Below are 15,578 nucleotides of genomic sequence, written 5' to 3'. Positions count from 1 at the left end.
CCTGCCTGGACTGAATTACAGGGAGGAGGGCAGCCCCCTAGGACGGGGAGAAGGAATGTCGGGCTGTACAGGAGAGACCGAATTGACTAGTTCTACCCTCGCCCTTAGAGTGGCTAGAAACTGGAAGAAATTATTTCCTGGGGTAAGAGCTGGACAGCTTGACGACAGAGAGGCAGAGAAACCAAGGTAGAGAAAAAGACAGAAAGCCCAGAGATACACAGAACGAGTCTGCTAGAGATGCGGGTGCTGTACAGAGACGGAGATGGAAGCAGGGAGAACGGGACAGATGAAAGACTGAAAAATGACACTTAACACACACTGCTTCCTATTCACTCTAAATGCCCCCATTTAAACTCCCTATAGGACAAAGAAGCATTATATACTTTAAAAAATATATTTTATTTATTTGGCAGACAAAGATCACAAGTAGGCAAAGAGGCAGGGGGTGGGGTCGGGAAGCAGGCTCCCCACTGAGCGGGGAGCCCAATGCAGGAATCGATCCTGGACCCGGAGATCATGACCTGAGCTGGACGCAGAGGCTTAACCCACTTAGCCACCCAGGTGCCCCATTATATACTTTTTATTTTTTATTTTATTTTATTTTTTTAAAAGAATTTATTTATTTATTTCACAGACAGAGATCACAAGTAGTCAGAGAGGCAGGCAGAGAGAGGCGGGGAGCAGGCTCCCTGCGAAGCAGAGAGCCCGATGCGGGGCTCCATCCCAGGACCCTGGGATCATGACCTCAGCTGAAGGCAGAGGCTTTAACCCACTGAGCCACCCAGGCGCCCCCATTATATATTTTTAAAAAATCTTATCTATTTATTTAAGAGAGAGAGAGACAGCAAGAGAAAACATGACTGGGTAGAAGAGGGAAAAGCAGACTCCCCACTTAGCAGGGAGCCCAGCGGGAGGCTCTATTCCAGAACTCTGGGATCATGACCTGAGCAGAAGGCAGATGGTCAACAGACTGAGCCACCCAAGCGTCCCACATTATACACTTTTAGAGACTTGGAGAGCTGAAATGACTTGGCCAAGATCACACAGTCGGAAGTGGGCAGGGCTGGGAACAGAATTCAGACTCCAACACTGCTCCCTTCCATGTCACAAGTCAGAGACACTGAGGAAAGCAGAGGGTGCAGGGATGGAGAAATGGGGAGACAGCGAGAAGAGGAGAGACAAAGAAGGCAACAGAAATGGCCAGAGAAGGCCAGAGAGGAAGAGCAATGAAGAATATCCCTTTGTCTTGCAATTCTTCCCTTTGGGGTGGGGACAGCACTCTGGGGCATGGGGCCTCCCAACCTGGGGTTGGTTTTGTCAGCCTGACATCCTGCTGACAGAAGCTTTTCTCAATGAACTGGGTGTCTTCAGCTCCATGGAGCCAGGGCCAGAGGCAGGCAGAGCGGTGGTGGCCCCCCAGCCATGGGTGGAGGTGGCCCTGGTGAGCCTACCCTACCCTAAACAGGGTCTCCCCAAGGCCATCCAGAAGCTGGGACATGCTCTACTGAAAATTATAGGCAGTCCCCACACAAGACGTCAGCTCCTTAATCCCTAAACTGTTGCCAGCACAAGCCAACCACAGAATCTGCCCCAAGGGCCCAGGCAGGGACAAGGAGGTAGAGAGAGAGAGAGGGAGAGACTCCAAGGTCCTAAGGAAGAAATAGCAAAGAGCAAAGAGACATAGTAAAGAAATAACAAAGAGAAACACACGGAAGTACTAAAAAAAGAGATGGAGAGAGATAGGAGAGATGGAGAGATGCAGAGAAACAGACGGGAGAGATCCTGAAAACCAAGACTGGGAGTGAGACAGAGAGACAGGGACACACTGACAGGAAGGCAGAGACAGCTGCCCGGAGAGAAGGAAGACAAGGAAATTCTAAAGCAGAGCTAGAAGTTGAGAGGAACAGAGATGAAAAGAGATAGAGATCTGAGAATAGAAGGAAAAGGGAGCTAGAGAGACAGGCACCTTAAAAAATAAGACACAAAGACAGACAAGGAGAGAGACAGTCACAAGGATTCAGCAAAAGAGAGCCGGAGGAAAACAGAGTCTAAGATAAAGACAGAAACAGAAATCAGGATAAAGAGAGCATGCATTTGCTCTACAAATGTTTGCTGAGTACCCATTGTGTGCCGAGCACTGTTTTTGTGCTGGGGATACTGAAACGAGCAGGACAAATGCCAGCTCTTGAAGAGACCCAGAGAGAGTGGCTCATCAGAGAGTCTGACAAAATGGGCTGGGTGGGACCCAGGGAGGGCACCCCACACCAACCCCCCACTGTTTGTGGAGTCAGCGCCCTGGAGCAGGGGTCCTGCCCTGAACCCACTGCCTGTCACCTGGGTTCCCAGACAAAGAAAGCCTGACAGATCCGGAGACCCAGGGTAGAGACAGAGGGCAGGGAGACAGGAAAGTGGGAGATGAAGGGAAAGAGAAACTCCAAGGGATACAGAAAAGAACAAAAGCAGGCAGAGTAAAACAGAGGTGGAAAGAGAGAGATGAACAAAGAAACACAGAGGAAGAGATGAAATAAAAAACAGAGACAGAGACCTTGAGAGACACTCCCAGAAACAAGGCCAGTCCCAAAAGCTGTGCTGCCCCCACAATCTCGCCAGGTCTGGGCCCTGTGCCAGGTACCTGGCGGAAGGCTGGATCCGGTCAGGCAAAGGTCCGTGGGAGGGTGAGCCGCCTTCCTGAACAGTGTACGGGTGCAGCATACACCATTTTAAGAGCCAGGGCATGGAAGTGACAAGGGGTCAGGGGCCTGTCCCTGGGAATCGCAAGCACAGGGCCCAGGAGGGCCAGGCTAATGGGTATATCACCAGGGGTGTTTTTAGAAGTGTATTTGGAAGTCAGGAATGTATTTAGGAATCCAAAGTTATAGGGTATGGCTTTTAGGGGGTCATAGGCCCCAAGGCGGCCAGAAGATTCAGTAATGCACACTTCTGGGCCAAGGAAGATGGACCCCAAGGACCCAAGGACTCAGTAGAGTATATTGACATGGAAATGCGAGTGCAACAAAGCTGCCAAATGGGGCCGGCTGTGCCTGGCACGACAATGACAGAGCTGGGGGGCTGGGTGGAGACCTTGGGTGGGGGAATCTGCAAAATGAGCAGCCATACCCACTCCTGGTATCCGCCCAGCTCCACCCAAGACCCAAAGGGAATCAAATAAAGGCAAAGGGGGGCAGGCATGGACGATAGAGGGCACGATGGTCATGGGAGTCACAGCGTTGCTGCTGCTGCTGCTGCTGGTCCTGCTACTGGCCCTAGCCAGGCGGGGTTGGGGTGCCCAGGGCACTCAGACTCGGGGGTCCCTACCCCCGGGGCCAACGCCACTCCCACTGCTGGGGAACCTGCTGCAGCTGGAGCCTGGACGCCTGGACCAAGCGCTCATGGAGGTAGATCGAGCCCGACAGTGGGCTCCGGGGCTGGAAGTCCTGGTGCTCTGATTGAAGACAGCTGAGGGCTCCAACCCCTGAGTTCTGAGGAGGGTTGAGGGACCTGGAGCCCTGTGTTCCAGGAAAGGAGGAGACTACGGGTGGAAGCTGGGAGCCTGGATATCTGTTTGAGAGAGGAGAGGGCCAGTGGGGCTGACTTCCTGGCAGAGTCGACCCGGATCCCTCCCTCCCCACCCCACCCCTACTCCCCCCACTCTGGGGTCCTCAGGGAGGAGCCTAGAGTGAGAAGTTAGGTCGCGGGCTGTGGGGAAGGGGTGCCGAGAGGTCTGCTCTCCTGGTTCAAGGTGGGGAGGAGACCACCGACAGTCCAGACGCCTACTTCGGTGGGTGCAGAGGGCTCGGGTCCTGGTCTTGCAGATCCCGAGGGAAGAGGAAGCTGGGGCGTTGGACTCCTGCGGAGGAGGAAGGAAGGAGGTGGGGATCTGACCTCCTCCGTCAGTAATGAGGGGATGACATGGGGACTCTGGGTCGGAAAGAAGAGGGAGCTGGTGGCGGGGGCTCTAGGGTGGAGGACGGGGTCAGGAGCCCCGACCAGGACCCGCTGAGCACCCGCTCCGCGTAGCTCTCTGGCCGCTGGGGCCCAGTGTTCACAGTGCGGCTGGGCCCGCGCCCTGCAGTGGTGCTGTGCGGCTACTCTGCGCTGCGGGACGCATTAGTGCTGCAGGCGGATGCCTTCTCCGGCCGCGGGGCCATGGCTGTTTTCCAGCACTTCACTCGCGGAAACGGTGAGTCCCAGGCGGCGGAAGAGCTGGCGGGACCACCCACTTTGGGCGATAAGGGGCGGGGTCAGGAGATGGGGCGGGGCCGAACGAGAAGGCCAGTGAAGGCAAAGAGCGAGAAGGTGGGGCGGAGCTAAAATGTAGAAGCCGAATTGGAGGGGCTGGTTCCTGGTCCAGCCAATAGAAGGAAGAGAAGAGCCCAAGAGCTCAAGCAAAGCGAGCAAGCACTGGTCAGGGATGGAGACCAGCAGTGGTGGGGCGAACGCGTGGATAGGGCCGAGAAGGCTGGGGTTGCAACCGAGAGCAACAGAAAGCGCAGAATTGAAGGGTCGCGAGGAAGTCGGCTCCAAAACCCAACAGAGCCGGGATGGGGCGTGGCCAGCTCCCCGACCCGCCCTTTCTCTGCTTTCCCTAGGCATCTTGTTTTCCAACGGGCCGCGCTGGTGGACGCTGCGCAATTTTGCACTGGGAGCACTGAAGGAGTTCGGGCTGGGAACGCGGACCATAGAGGAGCGCATCCTGGAGGAGGCAGCTTGTCTGCTTGGCAAATTTCAAGCCACCATTGGTGCGGCCTGGGAAAGGAGAGGGGTTTTTTGCGGCTGTGGCCAAAGATCAAGAAGGGGCACCGCAGGGCGCCTGGCTAGCTCAGTAAGCAGAGCCAGCGACTGTCCATCAGGGTTGTAGGATCCAGCCCCAGGTTTGGTGTAGAGATTACTTAAAAATAAAATCTTTAAAAAGCAGGGGCGGTGGGTGGGCAGGCATTTGTAGTGGAAAGAAGTCAGTAGGCCTAGCCACCACAAAAAGACCCCGTCCCGTTCCCCCTCCCAGGAGCGACGTTCAACCCCCGACGGCTCCTGGATAATGCTGTATCTAACGTTATTTGTTCGGTGGTCTTCGGGAACCGCTATGGCTATGAGGACCCAGAGTTCCTGAGGCTCCTGGACCTCTTCCATGACAACTTCCGCATCATGAGTTCCAGATGGGGCGAGGTGAGAGGGCCAGATTCAGTTCCTCCCTCCTATGCCAAACCTAGGGTACACAGACCTACCAACCTTGGATCAGTCTTGGAAGAGAAGAGTTCTAGAACTTAGAACATCAAAGTCTTGGCGCAGTCTCCCTGCACGGGAACTAGTGCACTTGCTCAAGGTCCTGCTGCGGTCTTGTCCCCCTAGATGTACAACATTTTCCCCTCCCTCCTTGAGTGGCTCCCAGGCCCACACCACCGAATCTTTCGAAACTTCATGAAGCTTCGGGTTTTCATCTCTGAGCAAATCAAGTGGCACCAGCAGACGCGGCAGCCTGGGGAGCCCCGCGATTTCATCGATTGCTTCCTGGATCAGATGAGTAAGGTGCGGGTCTGCTACCCTAAAACCACCCCCCATGCCACCCACCAGGAGGTGCCAGACAGCCAAAACACCCATCTCTGTCCGCAGGAACAGGAAGACCCAGAAAGCCATTTCCAGGAGGAGACGTTGGTGATGACAACACACAATCTCTTCTTCGGTGGCACTGAGACCACAAGCACCACTCTGCGCTATGGGCTCCTCATTCTGCTTAAGTACCCAGAGGTGGCAGGTCCGGGAGCTGGAAAGCCTGGAATGAGGTGGCATGGGTGTGGGGATGGCTAGGGGCCTGAGAATGCATAGCTCACAGCCTCTGACCACCCCCAGCCAAAGTGCAGGCCGAGCTGGATGCAGTGGTAGGGAGGACACGCACCCCAAGGCTAGAGGACTGCGAGCACCTGCCCTACACCAATGCCGTGCTACACGAGATCCAGCGCTTCATCAGTGTGCTGCCACTGGGGCTGCCCCGTGCCCTCACCAGGGACACCCACCTGCGCGGCTACTTTCTGCCCAAGGTGCCCACGCATGGGGATTCTTTGCAGGCCTGGGAGACCTTCAGCCAAAATCATCAGCCCTGAGCACGTGCAATGCTGAGTCACACGGCCCTAGGAGTAGGGAAAATAGGCCCACCTTCCCACTGGCTTTTAAATGGGGTCTTGGATGACTATAACCAAGTCCACGGGTAACCCCTGTGCACCCCTGCCCCCAGGGTACCTTTGTGATTCCTGTGCTCAAGTCTTCACACCAGGACCCCACCCAGTTCAAAGACCCAGAATGCTTCAACCCCACCAACTTCCTGGACGACAAGGGCAAGTTCCAGAGCAACGATGCCTTCATGCCCTTTGCCCCAGGTCTGGGCCAGGAAGGGAGGGGACAAGGCTGGGCAGGCCTGGGAGGGGCGTGGTTCCCACCCTGCATCCCCGTGTCCTCAGGAAAGCGGATGTGCCTGGGCGCGGGCCTGGCACGATCGGAGATCTTCCTCTTCTTCACTGCCATCCTCCAGCGGTTCTGCCTGCTCCCTGTGGGCAGCCGCACCGACATCAACCTCACCCCGCAGTGCACAGGCCTGGGCAACATCCCCCCAGCCTTCCAGCTCCGGCTGGTGGCCCGCTGAGTTGGGCTCAGCAGCCCTCTGCTCACTGGCTCCCAGACCTCCCTACCTGCTTTGGTCAATAAAGGCCCCAAACCGCAGACAGACAGGTCTCCTTACCAGTAAGAGGGAGCGGGAGAATCACGTTTTGCAGCTCTGAGGTAAACTTTTATTTCTTTCTTGGCTGACAGGACTCTTCACGCCCATGCTCCCCCGTGCACCTTTTCTCCTGCCCACGCAGTGGCGGCCTAGTCCACAAGGTGCCATGGCCATAGGGGCTGGGGAGTCACTTCACATTCCAGGCTGGGGGAGTGGGGGGCTTGGGGATATTGTCCCCCCAACAAACCTTTGCCAGTAAGAGGCCGTGACATCCCCAACCCTCGATCCTGCATCCTGGTGGGATCCTGGTGGGAGGTGGCAATGCCTCCTTCCAACTCTCCACGTCCAAGAGGAGCACAGCCAGACAGGGTTAGCCACAGGGCCCCAGCTCCAGCGATGGCCGCTCCCAATACTGGCTCCAGCCCAGGTCACAAGCCCAGCCCCCGTCCCAGGGCAGCAGACGTCTCTCCTCCTCCTTGGTCCTCAGCATCAGAGGGAGCCCTCCACACCAGGCAGGACAGAGGCAAAGCTGGAAGCAGCAGCGCTGGCGTAAAGGGCGCAGGCACCAAGGGTGGTGGGCTGCTGGGCCGGCAGCACGGGGCCGAAGGCTCTCCCGAAGTCAGGGCAAGCTGTCTGTCCATGCAGCTCTGGGGCTGGCCACTAGGTGGGCGTGGTTGGCTGTGACACAGGTACTTGGACACCTTTCTGTCCAGATGCTAGGGGTGAGATGAGAGGAGACAGGAGTCATCAGGGAAGGGACCCAGAAGCCAAGAAAAACGCGGGAAGATGGAGGAGAGGACCACATGCTGGGGGTGCCAAGAGAGGGCTGTCTAGGGAAGAGGACAGAGGAGAGAAAAAAGGAGTTGCAAAATTTAGGAAGAGACTGAAGTGGGTAAGGGACTTGACGTGTGACGTACATGGAATAGGAAGGGCTCGAGAGAGGGGATGCCATTTGGGAAGCAGGTACCTAGCTGATACTTGTCTTTGGCTGCTGCCCGCTCCTTAGCATCAAAATACCAGACAGTGATGGCGTACCTGGGGACCAGAGCAGCCCCGAAGGGCAGTTAGCGACACTTGTCTTCAATTCCAGCCACCACATCCACAGTGACACCACAGTTCACCCTTCTGAGCCTGGTTCTGTCCCACCTCAGCCCCTCTCAGCGCTTCACTTCCTAGCCACTCCTGGGGTCGGACAAGACTTTGCTGGCACAGAGCAGACCTGAGCTCGTCCCCCCAAATACCAGTCATACCTGGTGGCATAGGCTGGTTTCACCTCGTGGGGGTTCCGCCGATCAGACCAGAAAATGAGCAACCGATCGAAGAGGGGCTCGATGTTGGCAACCACAGGCCGGCCCTCAGGGAAGATCTGCAGCAGGCCGCCATGCACCTGAGGGCAGGCCAGAGGATGAGGCAAGAGATGGTGGATGCAAGGCCTGTAGCCCCTGCCTTGCACCCCCTGCCCCCTGTGCTCCGATGGCTGCACACATCCCTCCCTCCCACCACTCAGGCTCCCAGAGTGATGACAGCCAGAGTCTGCACCACCATGGAGGCAGGCAGGAAACTCCTGGAGACAAGAAATGGGATGAGAGTGCTGCCACCACCAGGTCAGCTGGAGACAAGATGGTGCCATTGCCCAGGAAGAGGGAGCCAGCCAGCAGGCGGCACTGCACTGCCCCGCTCTGGGCCCATATGAGGAAAGGGAGAATGCCAGAAGCACAAAATGGAGGGGATGCAGCCACCTTATCCTCCCTCCCACCCCAACCCTCACTCTCCCACCCCCTACCTTGACGTCCCAGTTCTGATTCAGGTAATAGATACAGGTGATGCAGCGCCCGTCGCCGTGGGGATTGTCAACATGCCTCACGTACCCCAGTCCGTTGCCTGGGTAGCACGCCACCATGGCCTGACGGACAGACAGGAGGGGGCTTAGAGGGCAAGGCAGGGATATTTGGGGAGGCAGCCATTACCTCCTCTTTCTCACCCCTCATAGCCCCTCATCTCTCCCCAGACTCCTCCAAGGACTCTCGCCCAGACTTTCTTCTTTGTCAGCCAAGGAACCTTAGCTCTTGGGGCGCGACAGCCCCCTCCCCACACACGGCCAGAGCCTGGCACCCAGACAGCGCTTGATGAGTAACTGAGGGTTTGACTTTTTAAAGATAACCTGACTCCCTGCTCCAACCAGACCTTTCAGAATAAAACCAATTTACATGGAGGGATGGAGGGATGTGGCCTCACAGCCCTGCACCTGGGCTTCTTGACCTTGGCTTCAGCATGGAATCACTTGGGATGCTGATGCCCAGGCCCACCTCAGCGGTTCAGAAATACTTGGTCTAAGGTGGAGCCTGGAATTTTTCAAGTTTCCCCAAATAACCGTAATGTTGAGAACAGCAATGTTGAGAACTGCTGCCCCTGACTACCAAAAAACCCCACTAGATAAAGTGTTTCCTACACATATAAACAAGTATCAAAACCCCCACTGTGACTAGAATCTGAGCTCAAGGACAACCTGCTGGGTAGCCCCTGACAGTCCCATGACCTGAACGAGCCTCAATGGCCTCACCCGTTCAACAAACTAATGAACGCCTCCTCTGCTTACAGACCTGGCGATTCCTGACCCCCCCGCAGACCGTGGCTTGTGTGTACAGGTCTAGCCACAGGTTCTGACCTCCTCTCCCTGGTGGCTGTCGTCCCCCTTGACCACGTGGAGTCCTCGGCTGTTTCTTAGCAGGGAGCCACCAGAAAAGTGCATGTGGAGGGAGGGAAAGGGCCCACAAGTTCCTTCAGACCCAACTCGCAGCTTCAAGGCCCAGTGATGCCTGCCACACCAGCAGTAACATCAGGTGGGAGACTACGCTTCCTGCCTCAGGTTCCTCATCCGTGAAATGGAGCTGACAAACTACTTCACAGGCAGTTGTGGGAATTCAGTAAGACAAATGTTTGGGAGGGCACCAAGCACAGTGCCTGTCACATGATGGAAAGACAAAGGACAGGCTGAAATGACATTTTAAAAAAGAGTCCCCGTCCTACCCTCAACTACTCAGGAGGGCTGTATAAGGCAAACAGGGGAGTACTGGCGTGCAGACTCTCCAGCTTGTGGACCATTCTGTCTTGACACCTTGCCCGCACTTATTCCAGCTGCCACCTGCTGCTCCCTACTAACGTTCAGCTATACCTGTGGGCCGCAGCCCCGAAAAACAGCCCTAAGATAAACATTCCTGATCAAAAAGATGGGCATCTGCTGCCCAAACAGGAGGCTGGCCTAGCACTCCCGGGCAGGCCAGGCTGACTCAATCCTCAGCCTTTTTCCAACATGGTACTCCCAAGGCTCTCCCCAGCATGAGCAGTCCACAGCTCTGCATTAAACGTGTGTGGACTCGAAGTACCCCAGCACCCGCCCTGGGAAAGAGGCCAGGAGGCCTGCAGCTGAGTAAGGCCACCCAGCAGTGGAGAGTCTTGGAGGCACTTGGGCAAGACCTTGGCCCCCACAATCCCCAGGTTCAGGAGAACCTTCTCTATACTGTTCACTCCCTACAAATGGGTCAGTGCTCTGAGCAACCACCTCACTGGGAGAGAAAAAAGTGGCCATGCCCAGGGAGCCTGCAGTGACTCACTGCCCTCCCCAGAGAGAATCCAAGCAGAGACTGCTGGGTCTGCACAAGGGTGGCGACCGGGTCCAGGGCTGCAGCCTCTTGCTCACAGTCCACCTCCACACAGTAGCCAGAGACACTTTCCTCCAGCTCTTCACTGCTCAATCCCTTCAAGAACCCCCACCACATCCCACAGACTCAGCCTCCAAGGCCACCAATCTCTGCTACCACTGCCTTTACTCCGCTATAGCCTCTCAGGCCTCCTAACTGATCTCTGACCAGGCCACGCTCATCCATAAGGCCTCTGCCCCTGCCTGGGTCACACATCCCCTGGTGCTCCTTGTTATTCACATCTCAGATCAAAGGGTACCTTGAGTACTTCAGCTGAAGGCATCTCTGCTCATTTTTCCATATCCACCCCCCCCCCAAGATGTGAGATCAGTCGGGACGCTTGTTTACCTAGTACTGGCCCAACAGGCAGTCCCGTGGAAGCCCTTGGGGCCAGGAGTGTCTCCCTAGTGCCCAGGCAGTAGCTGCTTACAGAAAGCACTCTGGGTCTCCGGGCCTCCACGGCATCCTGCCCTGCACACCCTCACACAGGGTTTCCCACCGTGCAGGCAGGGACAGTGTCTGTATTCTGGTGTGGAAGGGGGGTCATGCATGAAGCCTAGACAGAGAAACAGGCCCTTTAAACTCCCACCAATCCCTCCACATATACACCTTGGTAGGGAAGGCGGGGGTATCCTCTGGCCACAGAGAAGCACCTACTTCCTGCCCCCACAAGGGAAAAGGACAACAAGCAGAATAACATAAAAGGCTGCTCCTCACCCTCCCATCTCAGAGAAGGGGCAGCTAGCATCACAGCCAGGAAACTAAAGAATTAAAAGGCTATTAGTGACAATATGCCAAAAGCCCCAACACCCACACCCACACCCCCAGAGTCCAGTAGAAACTGGGGACTGAGCCAATGACAGCAGGCCCCACCTCCAAGCTGCTCTTAAAAGGGCAACCAAGCCAGCCAGGCTCTCCCTGTGGTCCCCTATGGTTGTCCCTGATGCCAGCGGAGCCAACTCTCTCCCACCTGCAGGTCAGCAGAGCAGAGAGACTAGAGACAGCTGGGAGAACAGAACATAGGAGCTCCATTCTGGAGTGACCAACAGGCAGGTTGGGGCTGGCTCCAGCCACACCGGTGATGTGGGCCCTGACCACCTCTGTGACCACCCACCTCGGTACACCACACTCTTATTTCAGAGCCTGGGGAGGGAGTCCAGAGGCTGCCTGTTGAAGGTGGGGAAGCCTGGAACAGGTGTCTTATGGGTTTGGTGGGGGTGTCTAAGAGGAACTCCAGTGACCGGGTTGGCTCCCTTGCCCATCTCAGTCTAGCCAGGTTTGTTCTTACCTCCCAGGACAACAGAAGTCACCCAGAGCTAAAATAGTCCCAACCACCCTCCCAAGCCCACAATCCTAGCCGGGGCCCTGGCCCAAACCACATCCAAGGCACCAAGGGGGAAACATCTGCTCAATCTACTTCGCCCTCCCCTCCTAAAACTACCAAAGACTAGCTGGGGACTTAACTGTATTTTCCTATCCTGTGGATAAGCAAACTGAGGCTGAGGAAAGCGTGCCGCCATGGGCCATTCAGCTCTCCCACTCTCCCCTCACACTCCCTTCTGTGAGGATGCATGATCTGGGGTGAAGATGCTGAGCCCCTTGAAGCCAGGGAGGCTCCCTCTTATCACTCCTGCCTGCACAGGAGCAGAGCCCAGGGAAGGCCTCCTCTGACTCTCCAGCTATCAAGTAACAGGAGGCAGGGAGAAGTAGGACAAGTCCTAGCTGGACAGGGAGGATGCTGGCCTTGGCCCGAGGGAGCCTGGGTCCCTGAGCCAGTTCCAGCCGGAGACAGAAGCTGTACAGAGGCAGAACCCAAGATGGGATCGGAGGGAGGAGGGAGACATGAGGAGCGCAGCCACATGCCCTGAGCAAAGCAAACAGCCCTGCCATCAGCCAGTAATCACTGGTGTGCAGCAGGCACTCCCTGCAGGGGCCTTGGCCAAAAGACACTTGTCCTGGACTCAAGGCCAGAGCCCTTTCACCCCTCTATGAAGAGAATTATTGTGTCAGAAGGCCAGAAAGCCCCAAAAGACCACTGTCTTGTGGAGAGCTCCTGACCTAGGTTCTCAAACGGGCAGCTAGAGGCTCAAGAGACACTGATGACTGCCCATAAACTGGACAAACGAGCATTTTTCTTTAAAAAGGATCTGTGGTTTCAGCGAATTCTCAAAAAAGCCCATGTCCACCCCCCCCAAAAAAACTGGTTAACAACTACTGTAAAAAAAGAATAAAAGAAACCAAGAAGAGACACAAAACAGAGAAAGAAAAGGTCAGAATGGACAAAAACACAGTGATGGACAGACAGGAAGGATACAGGACAAGCATCAGAATGGGGAAGCATACGAAAGATGAAGGACAGAACACCCCCACCCCCAGGGCAGCACACAGGCACCCAGGAAACTGTCCAGGCCACAGATGTCACAGGGCACAAAGTGGTCCAGCCCCAAGCCCGTGGGCAGCACCTCCTCCCTCAGCCTGGCACGGGTCTCACCACTGCCACCCTCCCCACTATGTCTCCTGCTTCTCCTGCCTGGGAGACCAAACGGACAGAACAGAGACAGGCCCCTGAAAGGACAGACAAGATAGAAAGATGAAAAGAAAGGCAAATGGGGAAAGAGAAAGCGCACAGACCCCCAAAGTGCCCACCGTAAGGGAGAGTCCAAACCCAACTCTAGCACCGACACTTACTCCACTGGTGCTGCCTGCATCTTTCTGTGACCCCACAAGCCTACCTCCAAGGGCACTGATACTCAGAGCACCAGGTACCCTCGAAGGCAAGTGCTAAGGGGCCCCTCCACTCAAGGCCCTTGCGGCCTTACCTTGGTGCGCCCGTTGATGACGTAGCCACCCAGGCGCCCAGCACAATGGCGGATCACAGTGTCCACGTGGGCCATGAGGACCCCGATGCTTCGGCAGCCAGGCTCATGACCTTCCACCCAGGCAATCTGGTCCCCACGAATGCTGCGTGGCGGGATAGCCCGCTGGCTCACCAGCTGCCCGTCGCGCAGGCGCCCACTCCGCTTCAGGGCCTCCACCTCAGCCAGCACACAACCACCCAGTGCTGCCCCCAGGAAGCTGTCCTTGACACAGATGCCGTAGTACCGCATGCAGGGCACGATATAGTCCAGGGCCAGGCGCTCGGGTGCAGTGGGAAGCACCTCCTCCCTCAGCCCTGCGCTGGCCTCGCCGTTGCCACTGCCGCAGCCCATGCTGCCCTCCCCTTCAGCCTCTGCCTCCTGGTTCTCCTGCCTGGCCCAGGACCGCTTGCTGGGTGCTGGGGCATCCCCACCATCCTCTGCCCACTTCCGTTTGGGTGCCTCGGGCCGGGCCCCCTGGGCCGCCAGTCGCTGGCACCCCTTGGTGACCAGTGCTGCTGCGCCCTCACTCTGCAGCGGGCGCAGTTCACCACCATCCTGCCCGCCGAAGCCCTCCCGCAGAGGGCTAGCTGTCGTGGAGGTGGCTGTGGCCCTGGGGGTCCCACTCCCCGCCGAGGCCTCACCAGGTGCCCCTGGACGGTGGTAGGAAGGTAGCAGGGGACAGGGCAGGTAACTCTCCACCCCCATCCTGGCCCGACCAGGCTCCAAGGGCTCTGACACGGAACCCGGCAACTGAGGGAGAGCCTGACTCAGGGGCTGCGACTGGCACGGGCTGTCCATGGCAGCAGCGTCTTCATCCCCCGGGCATGGAGGGCACGGCCCAGGCCCATGGTGCCACCCTCCTCCGCCTCTGCCTCCTCCACTTGATGCAGCCCGGGGCCGGGGTGGCTGAGCCTGGCGTAGGGCAGGGTGAGGCAGGGCAGGCAGCAGAGGCTCTTCTCGTGCCCTGGGGGTGCTCGCTGGTCCCCAAGTCCTCTGCTGCCCCTAGGGGCTTGGGAAAGGACCCGTCAGGGTGGCTGAAGGGGGAGAGAGGAAAAAAAGGGAATGTGAGAAGAACCAGAGGCACTCGAGTGAGGTGGGGTGAGGGGCAGCAGCGCAATAGGGCAGACTAGGCTACACAGTCCCCCAAAACCTGAGGCCACATTGGGGAGAAGATCATGGGAACTGTGGGGGGTGGTGCAATCAAGAAGAGAAGAGGCAGCGAGGGAAGCAGCCGTAGGAGTGAAGCTGGGGAGATGACCCAAAGACACAGAAGCGCGGTGGGGGCTGGGGGAGGGCATCCTCAGACAGACACACAGCAAACAGAAAGGACGCAGGAGAACTGAAGTAGGAAAGGAATGCCGGAGCAGTGGGGAGCGGGAGATCTGCTTGGGGATTCCAGAGACACACGGCGGGAACGGGGTGCTCCACAGATAGAGCAAACCGGGGAGCCCAGAGACAAAGAGAATGGGGGGCCCAGAGACGGAAACGCCGACCGGGGAGAAGCTGGGAGGGCGGTCCTGAGACAGCCGGACAGAACGGGGCGGAAGGGTCAACCTAAGCCCAACGGGAGGAAGCCTGCCGGCGGCTGACACACACCCAGACGGAAGGGAGGGCCTAAGACAGACAGACGGAAGGCAGCCGCGGGAGGAGGGTCCACGGTGACGGGGGGGAAGGGCGGGGGAGGGTTCACGCACTCGGGGACGGACAGGAGAAGGCGGCCCCTCCCAAGCCGCTTTGGCGCGGGCCTCCCCGCTCGGGGCGCTGTAAGCGACGGAGACCGGGCCTACAGACCGCTCGCACCCAGCGCCCCCTTCCTCCCCTCCCCCTCCGCCGGCGCGCGCTCTCCGCCCCCACCCCACCCCCCAAACGGCCGGCACTCAACGTGCCCGGCGCGTTCCCTCCCCCACGCCCTACCCCCACCCTTCCCTTCCCGGGGTCGCCGCGTTCGGCCACGCCGGCCGGCGCGCGCCCCCATACTACGCCCGGCTCGCGTCGGCGCCCCGGCTCGAGCGCCTTCTTCGCCCCTTTCCTCCCAGAGCTCTCCTCACCGAGCTTTTTCCTCCGGCCTCGCCGCCGTCGTTTGTGCCAGCCGCCCAGCGCCGCACAGCGCGCCATACCCCGCCCCCACCTCCCGCGACGCTCCGCCCCCGCCTCGCCCGGTGGACACGTGACTGCGCCCGCGGAGAAGAACGTGCGTCCGCAGGCGCGAGCCGCGCGGGGCGGAGCGAAGAAGTTCAGAACACACCCCCTATCTCGAGATAGGGGAAATGGGTCGGTCATTTGCATACTGCACTCCTCCCCTTATGGGCGAGGGGA

General features: G+C 57.8%; 2 protein-coding genes across 5 annotated transcripts; one reads left to right on the top strand and one right to left on the bottom strand.

Moving 5' to 3' along the window:
* The first annotated feature begins 3,206 nt into the window (after positions 1-3,206).
* Positions 3,207-6,712, top strand: LOC101670614 (cytochrome P450 2F2). The gene is made up of 9 exons (XM_004776265.3): positions 3,207-3,395; positions 4,018-4,180; positions 4,590-4,739; positions 5,003-5,163; positions 5,347-5,523; positions 5,608-5,749; positions 5,845-6,032; positions 6,227-6,368; positions 6,450-6,712. Exons 1-9 carry the CDS (start codon positions 3,207-3,209, stop codon positions 6,629-6,631), a joined length of 1,494 nt encoding a protein of 497 aa, XP_004776322.1. The 3' UTR covers positions 6,632-6,712.
* A 41-nt stretch (positions 6,713-6,753) lies between these two features.
* On the bottom strand, positions 6,754-15,421 carry EGLN2 (egl-9 family hypoxia inducible factor 2). 4 transcript variants are annotated; one of them, XM_004776095.3, is made up of 6 exons: positions 15,311-15,421; positions 13,224-14,296; positions 8,490-8,609; positions 7,957-8,093; positions 7,674-7,741; positions 7,218-7,422 (listed from the first exon to the last, which is right to left on the bottom strand). In XM_004776095.3, the coding sequence occupies exons 2-6, from the start codon at positions 14,058-14,060 to the stop codon at positions 7,367-7,369; spliced, it is 1,218 nt and encodes a 405-aa protein (XP_004776152.1). In that variant the 5' UTR covers positions 14,061-14,296; positions 15,311-15,421; the 3' UTR covers positions 7,218-7,366. The 4 variants fall into 4 exon arrangements, with proteins under 4 accessions (XP_044932767.1, XP_004776152.1, XP_012903113.1 ...); XM_013047659.2 differs by lacking the exon at positions 15,311-15,421 and adding an exon at positions 14,957-15,100; XM_045076831.1 differs by lacking the exon at positions 15,311-15,421 and adding an exon at positions 14,859-14,938.
* Between the last annotated feature and the right edge of the window lie 157 nt (positions 15,422-15,578).

This window comes from Mustela putorius, unplaced genomic scaffold (genome assembly GCF_011764305.1).
Source record: "Mustela putorius furo isolate JIRA1106 unplaced genomic scaffold, ASM1176430v1.1 tig00000196_pilon_pilon_pilon, whole genome shotgun sequence".
Classification (NCBI taxonomy): Eukaryota; Metazoa; Chordata; class Mammalia; order Carnivora; family Mustelidae; genus Mustela; species Mustela putorius.
This window is presented reverse-complemented; position numbering and strand designations above follow the sequence as displayed.

Excerpts from the sequence above, each read along its gene's own strand:
- EGLN2 (XM_004776095.3), bottom strand. The coding sequence starts at position 14,060 with ATGGACAGCCCGTGCCAGTCGCAGCCCCTGAGTCAGGCTCTCCCTCAG. Across the intron at positions 8,094-8,489 it reads ATCAGAACTGGGACGTCAAG|GTGCATGGCGGCCTGCTGCA; the intron begins GTAGGGGGTGGG and ends GCCTGCCCTCAG. Across the intron at positions 7,742-7,956 it reads AAACCAGCCTATGCCACCAG|GTACGCCATCACTGTCTGGT; the intron begins GTATGACTGGTA and ends TCTGGTCCCCAG.
- LOC101670614 (XM_004776265.3), top strand. The coding sequence starts at position 3,207 with ATGGTCATGGGAGTCACAGCGTTGCTGCTGCTGCTGCTGCTGGTCCTG. Across the intron at positions 3,396-4,017 it reads TGGACCAAGCGCTCATGGAG|CTCTCTGGCCGCTGGGGCCC; the intron begins GTAGATCGAGCC and ends CGCTCCGCGTAG. Across the intron at positions 4,740-5,002 it reads CAAATTTCAAGCCACCATTG|GAGCGACGTTCAACCCCCGA; the intron begins GTGCGGCCTGGG and ends TCCCCCTCCCAG.